We start from the raw sequence: 19766 nt of genomic DNA, 5'->3' as shown, positions 1-19766 counted from the left end.
GGGCCTGAGAAGGCAAAGTGAAAGGAGACTGGCCATGGGAGCAGGAAGGGAAGAAGGGACATTCCTACAATATACTTCTAGGGAAATTCTGCTCAAAATATTTAAAACTCTACATTTTTAATAAACTTTTTCTGTATTATATTTTAAATGAATTACGGTACTTAAAGATTGTCATGTATATTGTACTATTTTAACCAATATAAAGTATGCAGAATTTTCAGTTTTTATCAGCAGAATGTTAAAATTGTGCATGCAGAATTTTCAATTTATTTGCGCAGAATTCCCCCAGGAGTAGGAAGGGATGTGTTAAAGAGCCAGAGTAGTTTCTCTGCTGTGGTCTGTCCACCTGAGCTTTACTCTTTCTCCTGCAAGGGACAGGAGGAGAAATGACAGGAAGCAGGCTGTCAGATGAGCGTAATATTTAAGTGGCACTGCCTATTCTCTATGCATGTTGGATACTCTGGCTTTTACTATATATTGAATTAGTAAGCTTGTATTCAATGTGTAATTTTTTCCCCCCCCTGCTACTGTTAGAAATTGTCTTCAGAAATGGAATTTTAGTGCAGCCAGGCTTTTGTTCCTCTACAAAGTAAGTGTTTTACAGTTGTACGTGTGGAAACAAATCTGTCTAGCATTAGGATCTTCATCAGGTTCTGGACTAACAGATGACATTTCATAGCTCACAGGAAAGATGTATTCTGCATCTTCAGGAACCAAGTGACTTTAGTGACTTGTTCTTTGCCTCTTACAAATGATTGCAGTAAGGGGCTGTCTTATTTCTTGTAGTACTCTTTATAACCATGTTAAGTATACAGTGTTTGACTCTCTCTCCCTGCAGATAATACTGACCTGATTAATCTAGCCTTCATTTTCTAGTATCGTTATAAAGTTGCTAACTGCTTTCTCATTTTTGTCTTAGGGATTCCCTCCTCAGGTTCCACCACAATATGCAGGAGATACCAGTGCCGCCGCCTCCTTGTCATTGCCCTCCATGGATGTCTCATCTGCAATATCAGCACCTCTCGTATCCACAGACACAGTGACTCAGCAAGGCTATCTGGTGCAGCCTTATGTGGAGCCAAATGTTTCAGTTCCTGTGAGTGGTCTTGGACCGGTCCAAGTTCCTCAGCCCGTAGTCAGTGTGGCTCAGCAGGTCTCATCTACATCTCAACAGGCAGCCCTAGAAGTAAGTGTCAACAGACCTGTTTGTGTGTGAGTGCACGTACATCACTGCAGATGACTGAACTTTTATGGATGGATTATGAAGCTAAAGTGCTCTGGCTTTGAAAAAGGGTTGGTTATATATAGCATGGGCAACTAACATCAGTAGAAGAAAGGCACTGTAGAGTTCAATTCTGGAAGAGGTTTCCACTTTAGACCTGTCATGTGGGGATCTCAGGTTTCCCGGTAGAGCCATCTGAGCGATGAAGATTGGGGGGGGGAGAGGGGAACCTGTTTAAAATTTGTGAAGGAAGGTTAGAAAACAAGGTCTGGCCTTGTTTCAGATATTAGGGCATGGAAAATTGAGCTTGGATCCCCATCATTTGAGGCATAATACACTGCGGAGATGTTGCATTCAAGCCCAAGGATAAAAGAAAAATCCATGCTTACTCAGTTGGTCTCTACTAATCAAAGAATCTCTAAGGATGAACTTTCAAGGAGGCATCTTTATAGCTTCAGGCCGGCAATGGTTCTGTATTCAAATTTTCTCAAGCAGGTTGAAGACTACTGCCTAGCATACACTGCCTCCACTGTATTCAAATCGGTCTCCTACATATTCATTTTGGATGTTCTAAAAAGCAGACCTGTTTGTGGCTGTCAAACACTGGAATTGCCTAACCCTGGCCTAGCCAGTGTGCTTTTTAGGCTATGCACAATGAATGAGATTAGCACATACTGCCTCCATTGCAAGTACAAATTTGTCACATCCACATTCATTGTGAATATCCTGAAAATCCAGACCACTTGGGAATCTCAAGACTGGTTTTCACAAGCACATCTCTGGTCACCTGGGTGGTCTTAAAGATGGAGGGGAGAAAGGGAACAAGACAAAACGACACCTCCAAGTTCCCCATATGCAGTATTAGTAGGTTGCATCTGGGTGTTTTTGCTCTGTTTGTTGTATGTATAACTTTCTTGTGGCAAATCCTTATGAAAAGGTTTGCAAAGGTGTTGGGGTAAAAAAAACCCACAATGTGATGTGAATGAAATCAGTTGCAGTAATTTTTGCTGAAAATTCTGAAGAAATATTATACTAATCATATCCAAAATTGATTGTCTCCAGAAAGCTGACCTTGGTCCTGATTGTAAACTTTATTTTCCACTGTGACATACCTGTCACATTAATTGCAAATTTTCATAATACATTTTGATTCCATTCTGTTGTAAAATGTTCCCACTATTTGAGGCTGAATTGGTGATCTCTATTATGGCTTAACCTCACTGGTGACTTTCTTTTCCAGCAGAATAACTTTTTAGTGTGGGGACCTTGTTGCCAGTGGCTGTTCTGTTGGGAAGTGAGTCTGCCTCCCAGAGGCCAACTTAGTAACATTTCACTCCCAGCTGGTAGATATCCTTATTCAGTATCACAGATTTGGCTACTACTAGAGAGATTCATAGATTTCATGGCCTTTCTTTTGTAATTTGTATGGTCATGCCATTGCTGGAAGTTGTTTGCAATGTATGCTTCCTTGCACTGTTGCACATTCTGCTAAGATGCTCTGCATGGCAAGCTAATAGTTCACAGTATGCAGCTGGTCTGATGGCTGTAATCAACAGCTGGTTTGTTCAGGAGACTTGCATCGGAGGCTGTTTTAATTATGCGCAAGTCTCTTAAGCTTGGAGAATTCAAAGAGCTTGGAGACTTGCTCACTGAAATGCTTAATGGTGTCTCATTTTTTTACAGGGTGTTCAGCAGAGTGTTGCTCAGACACTACCAACAGAGCCACAGGCAACAACCCAAATGACCCAAGCAGTCTCTTCTGTGGACAGGTAAATAGTTTTCTTTTCATGCCAGACTTCTGGTTTTAAATAGAATACCTATTGTTTCAAGAGGAATGAACACACACTCCTTAAGCACTTTTTTTTCACTTAAGAGATATTAAGCACTCCCCAACTCTAGACATATTTCTCTTTTTATATCTGTGTATACCTGTGTGTATTCTCTAGTAGTGAAATCACTGGGTCTTCAGATAAACACTGCATATCAAATAACCTTTTCTGTGGCTAGTTCTGTTTTTTTTTATACAGCAATCTCCTGCTTTCAATAAAAATGACACAAAAGAAAATTAAATGGGTAATACTATTAACACATTTTATGTGGCGTGCTCCTTTCCTTATAAGTAGTTTCAAATAGATTTTTTTCTGCAACTTGTGCAGTCTTCGGGGGTTTTTTTATTACTTTGTTTTTAAGCCTTAGGATCAACATAGCTGTGTTAGCACCTTCTCTCTGCTGATTCCATGATTTATCCCAAGTTGTAATATCAGTACTGTTTCTTCTGTAGCTTAGAAGCAGCAATAATGTTCTGAATGTATTGTCAGTACTAGCAATTACCTTTTACCACTGCTTCTCCAGCTCTCCTCTTAGTCTTCTACCCCTAGCTTGTATCTTACGCTGCTACTCCTCAGCTGTTGCTGCTATTGCTTCTCTTGTTCTCCTGTCTCTGCAGTCACCACTGCTTCATGAAACTTGGATGTAGTATCACAGGGCTGGCCCAGTGCCTCGGTGTTGGTGATGCACACTGCCATGTGGCAGGTCCTTTGTTTGATCTCAATGTCATATCTTCTGATCTCTGGATCAGTTGGAGATTTAATTTAGCTTAATTTTATTTTATTTAGTATTTCTGTTCTGCCTTATGCGGCTGGTCAGTTGCTTCAAAGTAGATCATATGGTGATTACCGCATTTAAAGATTATTAGATCAGAAGATGGGGGGATTAGTCTTCACAGCTCTGAGGAGAGGATGTTGTGATTATTGTTTAAGAACATAAGAGCATGCCATACTGGGTCAGACCCAAGGGTCCATCAAGCCCAGTATCCTGTTTCCAACAGTGGCCAATCCAGGCCATAAGAACCTGGCAAGTGCCCAAAAAAATTAAGTCTTTCATGCTACTGTTGCTAGTAATAGAAGTGGCTATTTTCTAAGTCAACTTAATGAATAGCAGGTAATGGACTTCTCCTCCAAGAACTTATCCAATCCTTTTTTTAAACACAGCTGCACTAACCACATCCTCTGGCAACAAATTCCAGAGTTTAATTGTGCGTTGAGTGAAAAAGAAATTTCTCCTATTAGTTTTAAATGTGCCACATGCTAACTGCATGGAGTGCCCCCTAGTCTTTCTATTATCTGAAAGAGTAAATAACTGATTCACATTAACCCGTTCTAGACCTCTCATGATTTTAAACACTTCTATCATATCCCACCTGAGCTGTCTCTTCTCCAAGCTAAAAAGTCCTAACCTCTTTAGTCTTTCCTCATAGGGGAGCAGTTCCATTCCCTTTATCATTTTGGTCGCCCTTCTCTGTAACTTCTCCATCGCAACTACATCTTTTTTGAGATGCGGTGACCAGAATTGTATACAGTATTCAAGGTGCGGTCTCACCATGGAGCGATACAGAGGTATTATGACATTTTCCGTTTAATTCACCATTCCCTTTCTAATAATTCCCAACATTCTGTTTGCTTTTTGACTGCCGCAGCTCACTGAACCGATGATTTCAATGTGTTATCCTCTATGACGCCTAGATCTTTCTTGGATGGTAGCTCCTAATATGGAACCTAACATTGTGTAACTATAGCATGGGTTATTTTTCTCTATATGCATCACCATGCACTTATCCACATTAAATTTCGTCTGCCATTTCGATGCCCAATTTTCCAGTCTTAGAAGGTTTTCCTGCAATTTATCACAATCTGCTTGTGATTTAACTACTCTGAACAATTTTGTATCATCCTCAAATTTGATTTCCTCACTTGTCGTATTTCTTTCCAGATCATTTATAAATATATTGAAAAGTATGGGGCCCAATACAGATCCCTGAGGCACTCCACTGCCCACTCCCTTCCACTGAGAAAATTGTCCATTTAATCTTACTCCGTTTCCTGTCTTTTAGCCAGTATGTGATCCACGAAAGGACATCGCCACCTATCCCATGACTTTTTACTTTTTCTAGAAGCCTCTCATGAGGAACTTTGTCAAATGCCTTCTGAAAATCCAAATATACTACATCTACCAGTTCACCTTTATCTACATGTTTTTTAACTCCTTCAAAAAAAGTGAAGCAGATTTGTGAGGCAAGACTTGCCTTGGGTAAAGCCATGCTGACTTTGATCCATTAAACCATGTCTTTCTATATGTTCTGTGATTTTGATATTTAGAACACTTTCCACTATTTTTCCTGGCACTGAAGTCAGGCTAACTGGTCTGTAGTTTCCCGATTCGCCCCTGGAGCCCTTTTTGAATATTGGGGTTACATTAGCCACCCTCCAGTCTTCAGGTACAATGGAAGATTTTAATGATAGGTTACAAATTTTTACTAATAGGTCTGAAATTTCATTTTTGCGTTCCTTCAGAACTCGGGTGTATACCATCAGGTCCAGGTGATTTAATTACCGGTACTCTTCAGTTTGACAGGCCTACCACATCTTCTAGGTTCACAGTGATTTGGTTCAATCCATCTGAATCATTACCCATGAAAACCTCTGATACGGGTATCTCCCCAACATCCTCTTCAGTAAACACCGAAGCAAAGAAATCATTTAATCTTTCCGTGATGGCCTTATCTTCTCTAAGTGCCCCTTTAACCCCTCGATCATCTAACGGTCCAACTGACTCCCTCACAGGCTTTCTGCTTCGGATATATTTTTAAAAAATTTTTACTGAGTTTTTGCCTCTACAGCCAACTTCTTTTCAAATTCTAGCTTAGCCTGTCTTACAATGTCTTACATTTAACTTGAGGAAAAAAACAAAGAAATGGATGCCACAAGATAGTCCTTTTCAATGTTTAATCAAGGAGACGTAAAATTCTTATAAACATGCCCAACTCTGGCCGAGTTTCGCCACCAATGGTGGCTGCCTCAGGGGCTTGTTGGTTACAGAGCAGTATTCAGATGGTGGTCCAAATAAGATCAAATGTATATCTATGTCAATCGCGCGTTTCTCGTAGCGATTAGTCTCCTCTCAAACTTGCCAATGTTTATGCTTTATCCTATTTTCTTCTGTTGGAGCCTTCTTCCAATTTTTGAATGAAGATCTTTGGCTAAAATAGCTTCTTTCACCTCCCCTTTTAACCATGCCGGTAATCGTTTTGCCTTCTTTCCACCTTTCTTAATGTGTGGAATACATCTGGACTGTGCTTCTAGGATGGAATTTTTTAACAATGACCACGCCTCTTGCACACTTTTTACCTTTGTAACTGCTCCTTTCAGTTTTTTGCTATTTTTCTCATTTTATCAAAGTTTCCCTTTATACTGTCCCCCTTCCAGTCAATTCAAATTTGATCATCTTATGATCACTATTGCTAAGCGGCCCCACCACCATTACCTCTCTCACCAAATCCTGTGCTCCACTGAGAATTAGATCTAAAATTGCTCCCTCTCTCGTCTGTTCCTGAGCCAATTATTCTGTTCCTGAGTCATTTATTCCATCCAGGAACTTTATCTCTCTAGCATGTCCCTATGATACCCCAATATTGAGTGGGTAAATGTAATTGAAATCTCCCATTATTACCGCACTGTCAATTTGGTTAGCTTCCCTAATTTCTCTTAGCATCTCACCATCTTGACCAGGTGTACGGTAGTATACTCCTATCACTATAGTCTTCCCCGACACACAAGGGATTTCTACCCATAAAGATTCAATTGTGCATTTAGTCTCCTGCAGGATGTCTATCCTGTTGGACTCTGCGCCATCCCGGACATAAATTGCCACACCGCCTCCCAGGTGCTCCTTTCTGTCATTACGATATAATTTGTACCCCAGTATAGCACTGTCCCATTGGTTATCCTCCTTCCGCCATGTCTCTGAGATGCCAATTAAGTTTATGTCATCATTCACTGCTATACATTCTAATTCTCCCATCTTACTACTTATACTTCTGGCATTAGCATACAAACATTTCAAAGTTTGTTTTTTGTTTGTATTTTCATTCTGCTTTTTAATTGATATGGATAAGTTAGAATTTTTTTTTATCTCAGGTGAGTTTTTAGTTACAGGCACTTGGACTACTTTTCTTATTATTGGAACCTCACTGTCGGGATGCCCTAATTCTAATGCATCATTAGTATCCTTTGAAGATACCTCCCTCCGAACCATGTGCTGCTGAGCGACTGTCTGCTTTCCTCTTTGTTCTAGTTTAAAAGCTGCTCTATCTCCTTTTTAAAGGTTAGTGCCAGCAGTTTGGTTCCACCCTGATTAAGGTGGAGCCCATAACTTCGGAAGAGACTCCCCCCCTTCCCCAAAAGGTTCCCCAGTTCCTAACAAAACTGAATCCCTCTTCCTTGCACCATCGTCTCATCCACGCATTGAGACTCCAGAGCTCTGCCTGCTTCTGGGGACCTGCTCGTGGAACAGGAAGCATTTCAGAGAATGCTACCCTGGAGGTTCTGGATTTAAGCTTTCTACCTAAGAGCCTAAATTTGGCTTCCAGAACCCTCCCTCTCACATTTTCCTATGTCGTTGGTGCCCACATGTACCACGATAGCTGGGTCCTCCCCAGCACTGTCTAAAATCCTATCTAGGTGATGCGTGAGGTCCGCCACCTTCGCACTAGGGAGGCATGTTACCAGGCGACCCTCATGCCCACCAGCCACAAGGCTGTCTACATTCCTAATAATTGAATCACTATGATGCCTGACCTAACCCTTCCCACTTGGGCAGTAGGCCTTGGAGACACATCCTTGGTGCGAAAGGACAATGCACCACCTGGAGAGCAGGTCCTTTTTGCAGGATCCTTTCCTGCTGCACCAGGTTGATGCTCTCCGATCATGAGACCACCTTCCTCCAAGGCAGCACCAGGGCTTGCCAGTTTGAAGTTGGGATTTGGCTACTATGTCCCTGAAGGTCTCATCTATATACCTCTGTCTGCCTCAGCTCCTCTAGGTCTGCCACTCTCGCCACCAGAGATCGGACTCGTTCTCTGAGAGACAGGAGCTCTTTGCATCGCATGCACATGTACAATTTATCACCGGTGGGTAAAAAATCATACATGTGACACTCGATGCAAAAGACTGGGATACCTCCCTCTTGCTGCTGGACTGCTGCCTTCATCTCATATTTGTTCAGTTGCTAGTTTAGTTAAGTTTTAGGTTGCTATGGGAGTAGGAATGTGTCTTACGTCCTTTAAATATATTAGTGAATTCACTATATGTCTGGTAGTGGCCTACAGGGGACTGATCAAACTCTCAATAAGGTTTTTTGTTTTTTGTGTGAAAGTGGCACCTGCCTATAAATTAAAGGATGAGTGAGGGGTGGGAGGGTTGGGGAATCCAAACAGTCTAACTTCAGTTAGCCAGAGTGACTCACTGCTCTCTTGATTAACAAATGTTGGTACCTAATCAAACCAAATCACACTACCTCAACACCTTTCCAAGGTGAGTAACTGAACTGAACTTTTCAACCTTTTTACTTATGTATACACTGCTCCTAGCTTATTTCTAGCTTCTGACTACTTTTTTTTTTGTTTTTTAAATATACACTCTTAACTTCTGCGTATTAGCTGCTGTACTGACTATTTAAAAATACAGTCTAACTTCAGTTTACACTTAGTGACCAGATTCAGTTTCCTTGATTAAATGGTTCCAGAAGGATCCTTGGCATATGGCCCCTGGCCCAGGACCATCACTTCAGTGACCAAATAAGGTTTGTTGGGGTGATTCCTGGGTATTTGCTAATGAAGACTCATGGCACCAGATCCCAGCCCTTGTTCAGACTGTGTTGAAAGTATGAAAAAAGCAAGGGGAAACTACTGGATGAATGACATAGCGCTCAGCTTTCCTTAGCAGCTTCTGCTGCATCTTTCCTCCTCTTTCCTGCTGCCTTCCTTATGATCCCTGGCAGCTTCAGGCCAGTCACCACTTTTCCCTTTAAGAGGCTTCCCAGATAGTACCAGCTGCAACCTTGTGTATGAACTCCATATAGCATCTATAACCCCACACCTGTGTGCATGTCCTGAATGGGAAGGTACACAAAAGTATTTGTTCTCTTTGGGGCAGGAATCCTGACTAACTCTTGTACCTCCTTTACTTACCAAGGTGTGGATTTGCTGGACTGGGGGAAGAAAGGAGTCCTTTCAGGTCCCAGTGTGACAGGGGTGGTTTCTTTACACATTCATTTGTGTTTCCCTTGGGGGAAGATGTTTGTTCCTGTTGTGGGTATAGCAAATGCAGAAATAAATGCTCTGGAGCCACTTGGTTAGTGTCCAAAATAGCTCTGCTGTTATGTACTGATGGAGAATGTCACAAAACTCAAACTGCAGCACCACAGAAGTCTCTCAATTCCTTTACAGTCTCTTCCCTCTGTTTATGCAGGTCTCACTTATATCAGGGCAGCGAAAACATCCACTCTAGGTTTAAAGTGAAGTGGGGTTCCCAGATGGGCAGAGTTTTTAGGATGGTCAAAACCCCTTCCAAGCTGCTAAAATATAGCAGTCTATGGCCCAGAGTAAATTCTTTCTCTCTCCAGGCTGGTGAACACTGGATGTGTGTGTCCCCTGTGAAATTTCCTTTACTCATGGTCTTCAGGATCTCCTTGATATTAGTCTTTTTTAGTACTTTCTCTGGATCCTCGATGGAAAGGACCCCCTGCAGGCCGATTACAATACAGTGCACTCAGCCGAGTGCTCTATTTAACCTGTGGTTGGACGCAGGTTGTGGACGCTATTCTGTAAGGGGATTAGCACGCCCAGCCATCGGCAAAGCAAATGCATGTTGATGAGGCTATTAGCTATTCTCTCCCAATTTAAAAAAAAAAGTGCGTCGTCTGCGCACATTGTACCCTCAAATTAACACCTGCCCAGAGCAGGCTTTAATTTCTGAGCAGCCCAAAAAGTGTACAGAAAAGCAGAAAATGCTGCTTTTCTGTACTTCCTCTGACTTAATATCATGGCGATATCATGAACTAAGGGCTTACTGGTAACGTGACTATAGGGTCCACTACACATCGTCACTTTTATCCAGAAACACACATAACTGTTGATAGTTTGTTTATAGGAAAACTGTTATTTAATCCAAAAGCACTTTTGCTGACCAAATATTAGCAAACTAAAAAAAAAAATGCTAAAGTATACAAATGACCAGATTTAGGTAAGCTACCAGTAAATTAATTTGATCTTAAAAATAAATAAAGTCCCCTTTAAAGGATACTGCTTTCTTTCAGGCCAATACAGTAAAACCAGTGGGAGAGCCGGCGCTCTGAGGCGAGCGCCTGCTCTCCCATCGCGTGCCCAGGCTACTCTTCTGGGCGCACGATCAAGTATTTAAATGAGTGCCCACAGTAAAAGGAGGCGCTAGGGGGACACTAGTGCGACCCTAGCGCCTCCTTTTTGACAGAAGTGGCGGCTGTCAGCGTGTTTGACAGCCAACGCTCAATTTTACTGGCGTCTGTTCTCAAACCCGCTGACAGCCACGGGTTTGGAAAATGGACGCCGGCTAAATTGAGCATCTGTCTTCTGACCCGCGGGCCGATTTTAAATTTTTTTTTAATTTTGGGGCCTCCAACTTAATATCGCTATGATATTAAGTCGGAGGGTGTACAGAAAAGCAGTTTTTTTTTCTGCTTTTCTGTATACTTTCCCGGTGCCGGCAGAAATTAACGCCTGCCTTTGGGCAACTGTTAATTTCTGAAAGTAAAATGTGCGGCTTGGCTGCACATTTTACTTTCTGTATGGCGCGGGAATAACTAATAGGCCCATTAACATGCATTTGCATGTTGCGGGCGCTTTTAGTTTCAGAGGGGTTGGCTGCGCATTTTTGACGCACTTTTAACCCTTACTGTATAAGGGGTAAAAATAGCGCGTCAAACGGGTGGCCAATCGCGGGCTACCAGTGCGCTCCGCACTGTACTGTATCTGCCTGTTTATTAGGATTAAAATGGGGACATTTTCCAGGGAGAGGATAGTAAGGAAATATTAGCTTGCCATATTGGATTTTATTAGTGTGGCGTAATAGCCTAGTGGTTAGAGCAGCAAGCTGCAAACCAGTGAGACCAGGATTCAAATCCTACTTCTGCTCTTTATAACTTTGGGCAAGTTAGTTCATCTTCCAGGTGCAAACTTGGGAGTCCATTTTCTAAGCATTTTTCCTATTGATGCAAAATGGGAGAAAACTTATAGTAAATAGACCTCTGGGGATAGGGAAATACCTACAATACATACATGAATGTAATCTGCTTTGAAATGACTCAAGTGAATATAAATCAAATAAATAAAATATTTGACCTATATATATGGAACCCAATATAATGGTGGTATATATTAAAGCCATTCAACTGTTATGACTTTGTATCTGGCAAAAGGAAATGTATGTTACTTATGTGCATTGTAAAACCTAATTAAAAAATTTTTTTAAGTTATGCACGAACATCAAAAAGCCTTTAAATATATATAAAATGAGACAAGTAGTTGCAGTGTAAGCACAGACAATTTATCATAACACAAGAGGACCTCATTTGTTTTTTATGATCTATAATTCTCATGTTAGAATAGTGATTCATAAGTAAACTTGCTACATTTTTTCAAAATGCCATTAAAAAAAGGAACCAGCCTCAAAATAGCACACATTTCATATGAAATCTTTTATTTTCATCATTTTATTTATTGACATTTTTCAGTGCTTAAAGAGAATCACATTAACAATCCACAAAGAAAATGTTAAAATTATATCAAAGAATAAAATCAATTCATATCAATAACAGATCACTGTAAAACATAAATAGACGATAAATGCATAAATCAGGAGTTTTATTTGATTTATATTTCAGGCAAGTCAAAGTGAATTTAATTGAGATCCTGCAGATACATAAAGTATCCTTAAATAATTAATAAATAAGACAAAACATGTAAAACCCTTAGATAAAACAAAAAATACAGCAGTAAAGCATCCATAGATCTTATCACCAAATGAAGAAAAATAAAATTAATATGGGCTGATACTGAAACTCTCTCAGTTCTAAGAAAAATCACATCAGGTGGTAGAATAACAAAGTCTTTATCTTTCCAAAATTGACAAAAGGCTATCCTGTAGGCATAACGTATTTGGAATCTGATTCCAGAGAAAAGGGACAGCAAATTAGAAGGCCCTTTTCCTTATAGTAATAGCTGTTTTAGTTAAAGCAGGTGTCTGTAACAGTTGGTCTTCAGGTGATCAAAGGCAACAGGTGGGCACATGAGTAAACTGGCTCTTCAGATACTCAGAATGTGCACTCTTTTAAAGTTTAAAAATTAAACCAGCACTTTAAATATATAGTGGTATTTTAAAGGGAGTCTGTGCAGGCTCTTTAAACAAAAAAGCAAAAAATGTAAAAAAAAAAAAACAAAAAAAAACCCTACCTCTTCATTAAGCATAGGGACATGGGAAGAGTTAGTCTAATTTAAATCAAAGTTTAGAAATTTTCTCCTGATAATGGCTAGCAAAAGCATTATTGTAGTTTACTAAGGGAGCCACCTGATCACTGAAGAAAAGAGTTTGCAAGAACTGATTCACAATGCGAAAAAAGTTCCTTAGCCTCCTTTGTGGTCAGAGTAAAATTGCTTCTTACTTGATTCACAAGTGCTCTGATAATTAGATTTGTAATTTTATCAGCAACAGATCTTGTTTTTAACCATCTCTAGATTATGCCCTTTTTCGCTTGAGAAGCTGCTCCTCAAACCAAGAGGCACACACCCACTTAAAGGGGCATTTCTCTACATTTTGGCAGGTCAATCCCAACGAGTGGGTTGTGCAACTCTGCCAGCAGATGGAGACTGATCAAAAGCTGATGTCATGGTTATATAGCCATGCCCTGACATCAGCCCACCAGTTTTCTCCTTCTCCAGGAAGGATTTATTTATTTTTTAACTTTTTTATACAGACATTCGATCTGAGATATCACATCTGTTTACATTCAGGTACTGTGGGTATTTCCCTATCCCCAGAGGGCTTACAATCTAAGTTTTATACCTGAGGCAATGGAGGGTAAAGTGACTTGCCCAAGGTCACAAGGAGCGACAGCAGGATTCAAACCCTGGTCCCCTGGTTCATAGCCCACTGCTCTAACCACTAGGCTATTCCTCTCCTCCTCCAGATGATGGACATCCATTTTTCAAGGGGGATTGCTTATAAGTAAGAAAGTAAAGATAAAAAAGAAGAAAAGTGCAAAAGGAAACATCAGGAAGACCAGATGTCTATATAGCATCACTTGCCTCCTGAGGTGATACCGTTCGGTCCCTCTCTCAGTAGAGTGCCTTAGTGTAGTAGCCTTGGGTGGCATGGACTTAAATTCAGTTAGCCATTGCAGGCTGAGAGAAGTTTGGCAGTAAAGGATTTTGTCCTCTCCTTCCATAGCCAGGACCCGTTTCTGCTCTCGGCCATGGAGGGCTGAGCTCAGGTTAAGATTTTTACATTATTAAAAAAATAAAATTAAAAAAACAGGAGAATGAGGAGTTTTCCTACTGGGTCTGTTTTCTCAGCATTTGGCCGCCTTGCTCACATCTTTGGGGAGTTCTGTGAGGCATGGAGGTAGTTCAGGCACGGCGTTGAGCAGCTGTTTGGCTAGGCTCCACTTTCAGGTTTCTTCTTTTTGGTGTATGATAGGCCATGATGATTTTGCATGCTTTTCACTGCTCCATTGGTACGCACCTGCACGTCCCTATTTATGCGTCCATTGCAGACTGTGTCCCCCAAAATTTGGGCATCCTAGCCTTTTGTAGACACACCTTGGGTGTTCCTTGAGCTTCCAATTTTGACATCTGGTTTGGGCAAGCATACTATACGCATATATCTGGATGCACGTTTTTTGTGCGTCCATTTTAGGCGTGAATTTTATGCAAGGGTACCTGACAGCACTTTTTGTGCATCCAGCTGGGCACGTGCCTGTACCTGACTGAGCACCTTACGACCATGGTGCCTGTGGCAAAGAAGTCTAGGCATTTATCTATTTGTGCTGCATACCACATCAGAGTCGGAGCTTTCTTTAAGCATGAGTTGGCACTGCCTGGATACTCATGGGAATTTACTTCCGTCTGATTTTGCCAACGATGGTCCATCTCCTCAGTTTGAGGGGAGTGAGACCAAGGGCGACACAACACTGTGTCCCCCTCCCCTTTCGGTTGATCCGTGGGCCAACTACTCAGGGGAAACTCTGTGTCGAGTTTGGACCTTTGGACCCATCGTCCTTTTCCTGGGTGGAATTCTTCCAGAGATTGCAGATATTTCTACAGGGGCAGTCATCTGAGTCGACTATACTTACTGGATTAGGTCCATATGCTCAGTTCTTCAGTGCCTGACGCCATGGTCAAGCGCTGTGGCAAGGTGCAGCCTGACAAGGCTAGAATGCATGTGGATCAAGATGACACAGGAAGGGGAGATTCCCTCAGATTTGGAGCCACATAGAACCCATTTCTTTCATAGAGATGAGTTGCAGAGCTAAATCTCTGACTTTGAAGACCCTCACAGTGGCTGGAGCTGATTCAGAAGGACCCTAATTTAGTCACCCTACGCAAGGCCTTGTGTTTCCCCTCCTGGATGCGATTCAGGAGTTGATTGATCTGGAATGGAGTTCACCAGAGGTGTCCTTCAAAGGGGGGCGCACTTTGGCGGGTTTCTATCCCTTGGATCCATAGGCCAGAGAACAGTTGTGTTTCTCTAAGGTGGGTTCCTTGGAATGTTCTGTCATAAAGCGAACCACCATTATTAAAGTAGAGGAAGGTACAGCTCTTAAGGATGCTCAGGATAGGAGAATTGACTATCCTAAAGCAAGCCTTTCAGGTGATGGCAGTGAACTTTCAAATTGCATCTTGTTGTGTCCTGGTAGCTCAAGCTACTTTGCATCTTTCTCAGGAATCTGGCAGCACAGTTTCAGATAGCGGGCTTATGCTAGAACTGGGGGCTGCCACCTTAGTGGATATGAGCTGTGACCTGATTCACACAGCCACCAGAGGTGTTGCTTCTGTTATAGTGGCTAGACAACATCTGTGGCTGTGCAGCTGGTCAGCAGGTATTTCAAAGTCCAATCTTACTAAGTTGCCCTTCAAGGGTTTGCTTCTATTTGGCAGTGAGTTGGCGAAAATGGCAAATGGGGGAAACCCAGAAGATAGGAAGCCATTTTCCTGGACTTTTCAGGCAAGTGGCCGCTTTCAAGACTACCGGTGTTTTCAGCCTTATAGGGGAAGTTCTTCCCAAAGAGCCTGTCTTTCATATATCTGTCCTTTTGCCCCCAAAGGCATGAAAAGGATGTGGGCTCTGGAATTGGAGCCCCTTGATCTTCTCAATGAAGATTTGCGGGCTCACCTGTTTGTGCAGGAGATAGGTGGGTGCCTATCTCATTTTTATCACAGACTTTTATCACAAGTGGGTCCAGATTACTTTGGATCAATGGGTCCTCGAAGTGGTTTGGGACAGATATGCTCTGGAATTTCTTCATTCCTCTGGGTGCCTTTATATCTCCATGCAACTCTCCATAGAAGAGGGTAGCAGTGGAAGCTACATTACAAAGGCTGTTGGACCCGAAAGCAGCAATTCCCATTCCTGAATCGCGGCAAAGTACGGGCCGTTATTTCATTAATTTTGTTGTGCCCAAGAAGGAAGGGTCTCTTTGACCCATACTGGATCTCAAGGGCGTCAACAGCCATTTACGAGTCACGCATTTCAGGATGAAAACTATGCGCTCTATCATAATGGCAGTACAAGCAGGAGAATACTTCACATCTCTGGATCTGACGGAGGCATATCTACGTATTCCCATTCGTCAGGAACATCTATTCTTCGATTTGCCATTCTGAATTGTTATTACCAGTTTCAGGCCTTGCTGTTCGGGCTGACCACGGCACATAGGACCTTTTCCAAGGTCATGGTGGTGGTAGAAGCGGCCCTACGCAAAAACGGAACTCTGGTTTACCCTATCTGGATGACTGGTTGATTCGAGCCAAGAGTGTGGAAGAGAGTCTCTGCACTTCTCGCAGAGTGGTTTTGTTGCTACAGGGCCTGGGCTGGGTGGTGAATCTGGCCAAGAGCAAATTGCAGCCATCTCAGACTTTGGAATATAATTGGTTTTGCTTTGATATGAGGCAGGGCAGAGTATTTCTGCTGGAGACTAGAGTCCAAAGGTTGATGGGTCAAGTTCGAGCCCTGATGAACACTGCTCTCCCAACCGTGTGGTTCTTATCTGCAGGTCCTGAAATTGTTGGCTGCCGCATTGGAAGTAGTTCCCTGGGCAAGAACACATAATGCGATCTCTTCAACACATGTTGCTTTCCCGATGGAACCCGCAGTTGCAGAATTATGCGGTGAGGCTGCTCCTAACATTGGATGTGAAGTCTCAGTTAAACTGGTGGTTACAGGGGGATTTCTCGGGAAGGCAGTTTCTCTGAAGATGCTGCATTGGTTGGTACTCATGACAGATGCAAGCCGCCTGAGCTGGGGGGGGGGGGGGGGGGGAGGTTCACTGTCAGGAGTTGATGGTACAAGGTCGCTGGCAGTGGAACATCAACATTGGAAGCTCGGGTGGTTTAGTTAGCATGCTTGCCGCTCGCAGAGTATCTAGAGGCTCAAGTGATCCAGATAATGTCCGACAATGCATCAATCATCAGGGTTGAACCAAGAGTCAGCGAGTGTCGAAAGAGAGAGATGCACTCATGGTATGGGCGGAGCAACATCTTTTAGGCATATCAGTTTCTCACATTGGCAGAAAGGACAATATCAGAGCTGAATTCCTCAGCAGGAGAAGCTTTCTGCCAATACCATCAACCTTTGGACTCTAGTCTCCAGCAGAAATACTCTGCCCTGCCTCGTATCAAAGCAAAACCAAAGATACTCCAAAATCTGAGATGGCTGCAATTTGCTCTTGGCCAGATTCACCACCCAGCCCAGGCCCTGTAGCAACAAAACCACTCTGCGAGAAGCGCAGAGACTCTCTTCCACACTCTTGGCTCGAATCAACCAGTCATCCAGAAACTTGGACCCAGAGAAATGGGAGCTGGCAGTCGAAGCCTTCCAGCTCCTTGTGACCTGCTGTGGGCTACTGGACCTAGACCTGTTGGTGACTTTCAACAACGAGAAGGTTCTGTGCTTTTGTCAGACATAGACTAGACTCAAAAGCACTGGGCATAGATGCTCTTGTCAGGAGTGGCCATGTGGCACCCTGCTGTATGCGTTTCTGCCCTGGCCTCTGATGGGCAGGATTGTCCAGAAGATTGCAAGACAAACCAACAGTGTCCTTTTAGTGGCTCTGGATTGGGCTCTGAGCCCATTGTACGCTGATCTCTAGAGGCTACCGGTGGACAGACCCCCTTAGGCTTTCATCTCGGAAGAATCTATTGCAGCAGGGACCCATTCTACATGAGGATCCGGGTCGGTTTGGCCATTGAAAGGGCTTGGTTGTTGAAGTGGGATTATTCGTCGGCTATAATTCCTTACTTCGGGCTGGGAAATTTTCTACTTCTGTAGTCTACATTAGAGTTTGGAGAGTTTTCGAGGCTTAGAATTCTAAATGAGGTTCTCAATCTCTCAAGGTGGATATTCCTTTGATTTTGGAATTCTTACAGGATGGCTTGCTTAAGGGCTTGGCCTTTATCACCCTGAAAGTTCAAGTTGCAGCTCTTGCTTGTTATAGGGGGAGAGTCAAAGGAAGGCCTCTGTCTTCCCATCCACACACGTCTCTGTGGGATCTTAATTTGGGCTTGGAGTTCTTGGCAGATCCAACCTTTCAGCCACTGTGTTCTTTCCTTGTAACTACTTATCTTGACAGTTTTTCTGGTAGCAGTCTGTTTACGTCTGCTCTCTGAACTGCAGGCTCTTTCTTGCTGGGAGCTTTTTCTGTGTATGACTCAGAGCAGTGAAGATTTGGACTATCCCTTTTTTTTTTTTTTTTTTTTTTTTTTTTTTTAAATCAAAGGTTGTTCGAATTTTATTTAAATCAGTCCATGTCCCTGCCCACATTGGACAGGGACAGAGATAAGAGTGAGAACAGTCTTTTGCGTTCCTTGGATGTCTAGCATCATTTGCTGCGGTACTTGGAGATGACTAAATTTCTTCAGAAGTCTGATCACCTGTTTGTGCTTCATGGTAGCAGCAAACAGGGAACATCGATGACACAGGGAACGATAGCCCGTTGTGTTATGTCGACAAGTAGGGAGGTACAGTATCGTACCTCCTGTGCCAGGAAGTGGTTCAGATATGGTCATGGGTTCTATCCCATGGGATGGTGCTCAGGGCTATGTTCCTGGGCAGAAGGGAGAATGTGATAGTGGACAGACTGAGTCATTCGTTCAGATCCCAAAAATGGTCTCTGGACCAAGGGATTGCCAGGCGGATCTTCTGCCTCTGGGGAAGCCTGGATGTGGATCTCTTCACAGCGTCTTGGAACAGGAACATAAGAAATTGCATACTGAGTCAGACCAAGGGTCCATCAAGCCCAGCATCCTATTTTCAACAGTGGCCAAACCAGGCCACAAGCACCTGGCAAATACCCAAACACTAAGTAGATCCTAAGCTACTGATGCCACTAATAGCAGTGGCTATTCTCTAAGACAACTTGATTAATAGCAGTTAATGGACTTCTCCATTAAGGCTCCTCAGTTCTGCTCCCTGTATAGGACATGCAGCAAACCAGCCTCAGTCAGATGCCCTTGCCTGGCATGGGGCGAGGGTCTTCTCTATGCATTTCCTCCAGCTCCACTGGTAGCAAAGATTCTCTTGAAGCTTCACAAGGACGAAGGGACTTTGATCCTAAAAGTTCCTTATTGGCAAATACAGATCTGGTTTCCACTCCTATGGGAGTTGTCCATCCATAAACCGATCAGTCTGGGGACTTACAGAATCGATGCAGGTTGCAGCATCCCAACCTCCAGGTGCTATCACTTATGCCTGGATGTTGAGAGGTTAGTATTGCAACTGCTCGATCTCTCAGAAGATGCTTCTCGGGTCCTGGTGGCTTCTAGAAAGCCTTCCACTAGGAAGTCCTATAGACTGAAGGGGAGGAGGTTTTCCATTTGGTGTGAGCAGAATGTCCTAGATCCTGTCTCCTGTTCCACCCAAAAACTGCTTGATTACCTTCTACTTCTATCGGAAGCTGGCTTGAAGACCAACTCCATTAGAGTTCTGAGTGCAATTGGAGCATATCACCATCTCTGTGCAGCCTATAGTTGAACATTTCATGTGGGGCCTGCTTCATTTGATCTCCTGCATGGGAACTTCTTGCAAGTGGGCCACCAACACTGCCATGGCTTGAACAGAGTAAGCCTTGACATGGCCCCCAAGATGCAGTCCTGCCTGGGCATAATAGGACATGCAGTCTTCTAGCCAATTAAAAAGTGGCTGTTAGGACTAATTTGGGCATTGCCAATCAAAAGAAAGTTTGGACTGTCTAAGGGCTTCTGTCTGCTCCAAGCACATAAGTGGATCTAAGTTTCTTCCAATATTCTATTTTCTGATACCTGGTACCCTATTGAAAGTAATTAGATGCAATCTGAGCAATTTTCTGGTATGTACTGATATTTTTATGACCAAGCGATAAGGTGTTCTTAGGAAGCCTTGCCTTTTGAATATTTATAAAAATGTAACCTCAAAATTTTTGCATA

At 42.8% G+C, this 19766-nt stretch overlaps 1 protein-coding gene across 1 annotated transcript in view; it reads left to right on the top strand.

The window, feature by feature from the left end:
* Positions 1-19766, top strand: part of WNK1 (WNK lysine deficient protein kinase 1) — a 395379-nt gene that overhangs the window by 198778 nt on the left and 176835 nt on the right. The window contains exons 13-14 of the mRNA XM_029597482.1: positions 920-1186; positions 2906-2991. Of these exons, the coding sequence (XP_029453342.1) occupies positions 920-1186; positions 2906-2991 (353 nt within the window). The remainder of the gene's footprint in view (positions 1-919; positions 1187-2905; positions 2992-19766) is intronic.

This window comes from Rhinatrema bivittatum, chromosome 4 (assembly GCF_901001135.1).
Source record: "Rhinatrema bivittatum chromosome 4, aRhiBiv1.1, whole genome shotgun sequence".
Taxonomy (NCBI): domain Eukaryota; kingdom Metazoa; phylum Chordata; class Amphibia; order Gymnophiona; family Rhinatrematidae; genus Rhinatrema; species Rhinatrema bivittatum.
The sequence above is the reverse complement of the archived record's forward strand: the minus strand, read 5'-3'. Positions and strand labels throughout refer to the sequence as shown.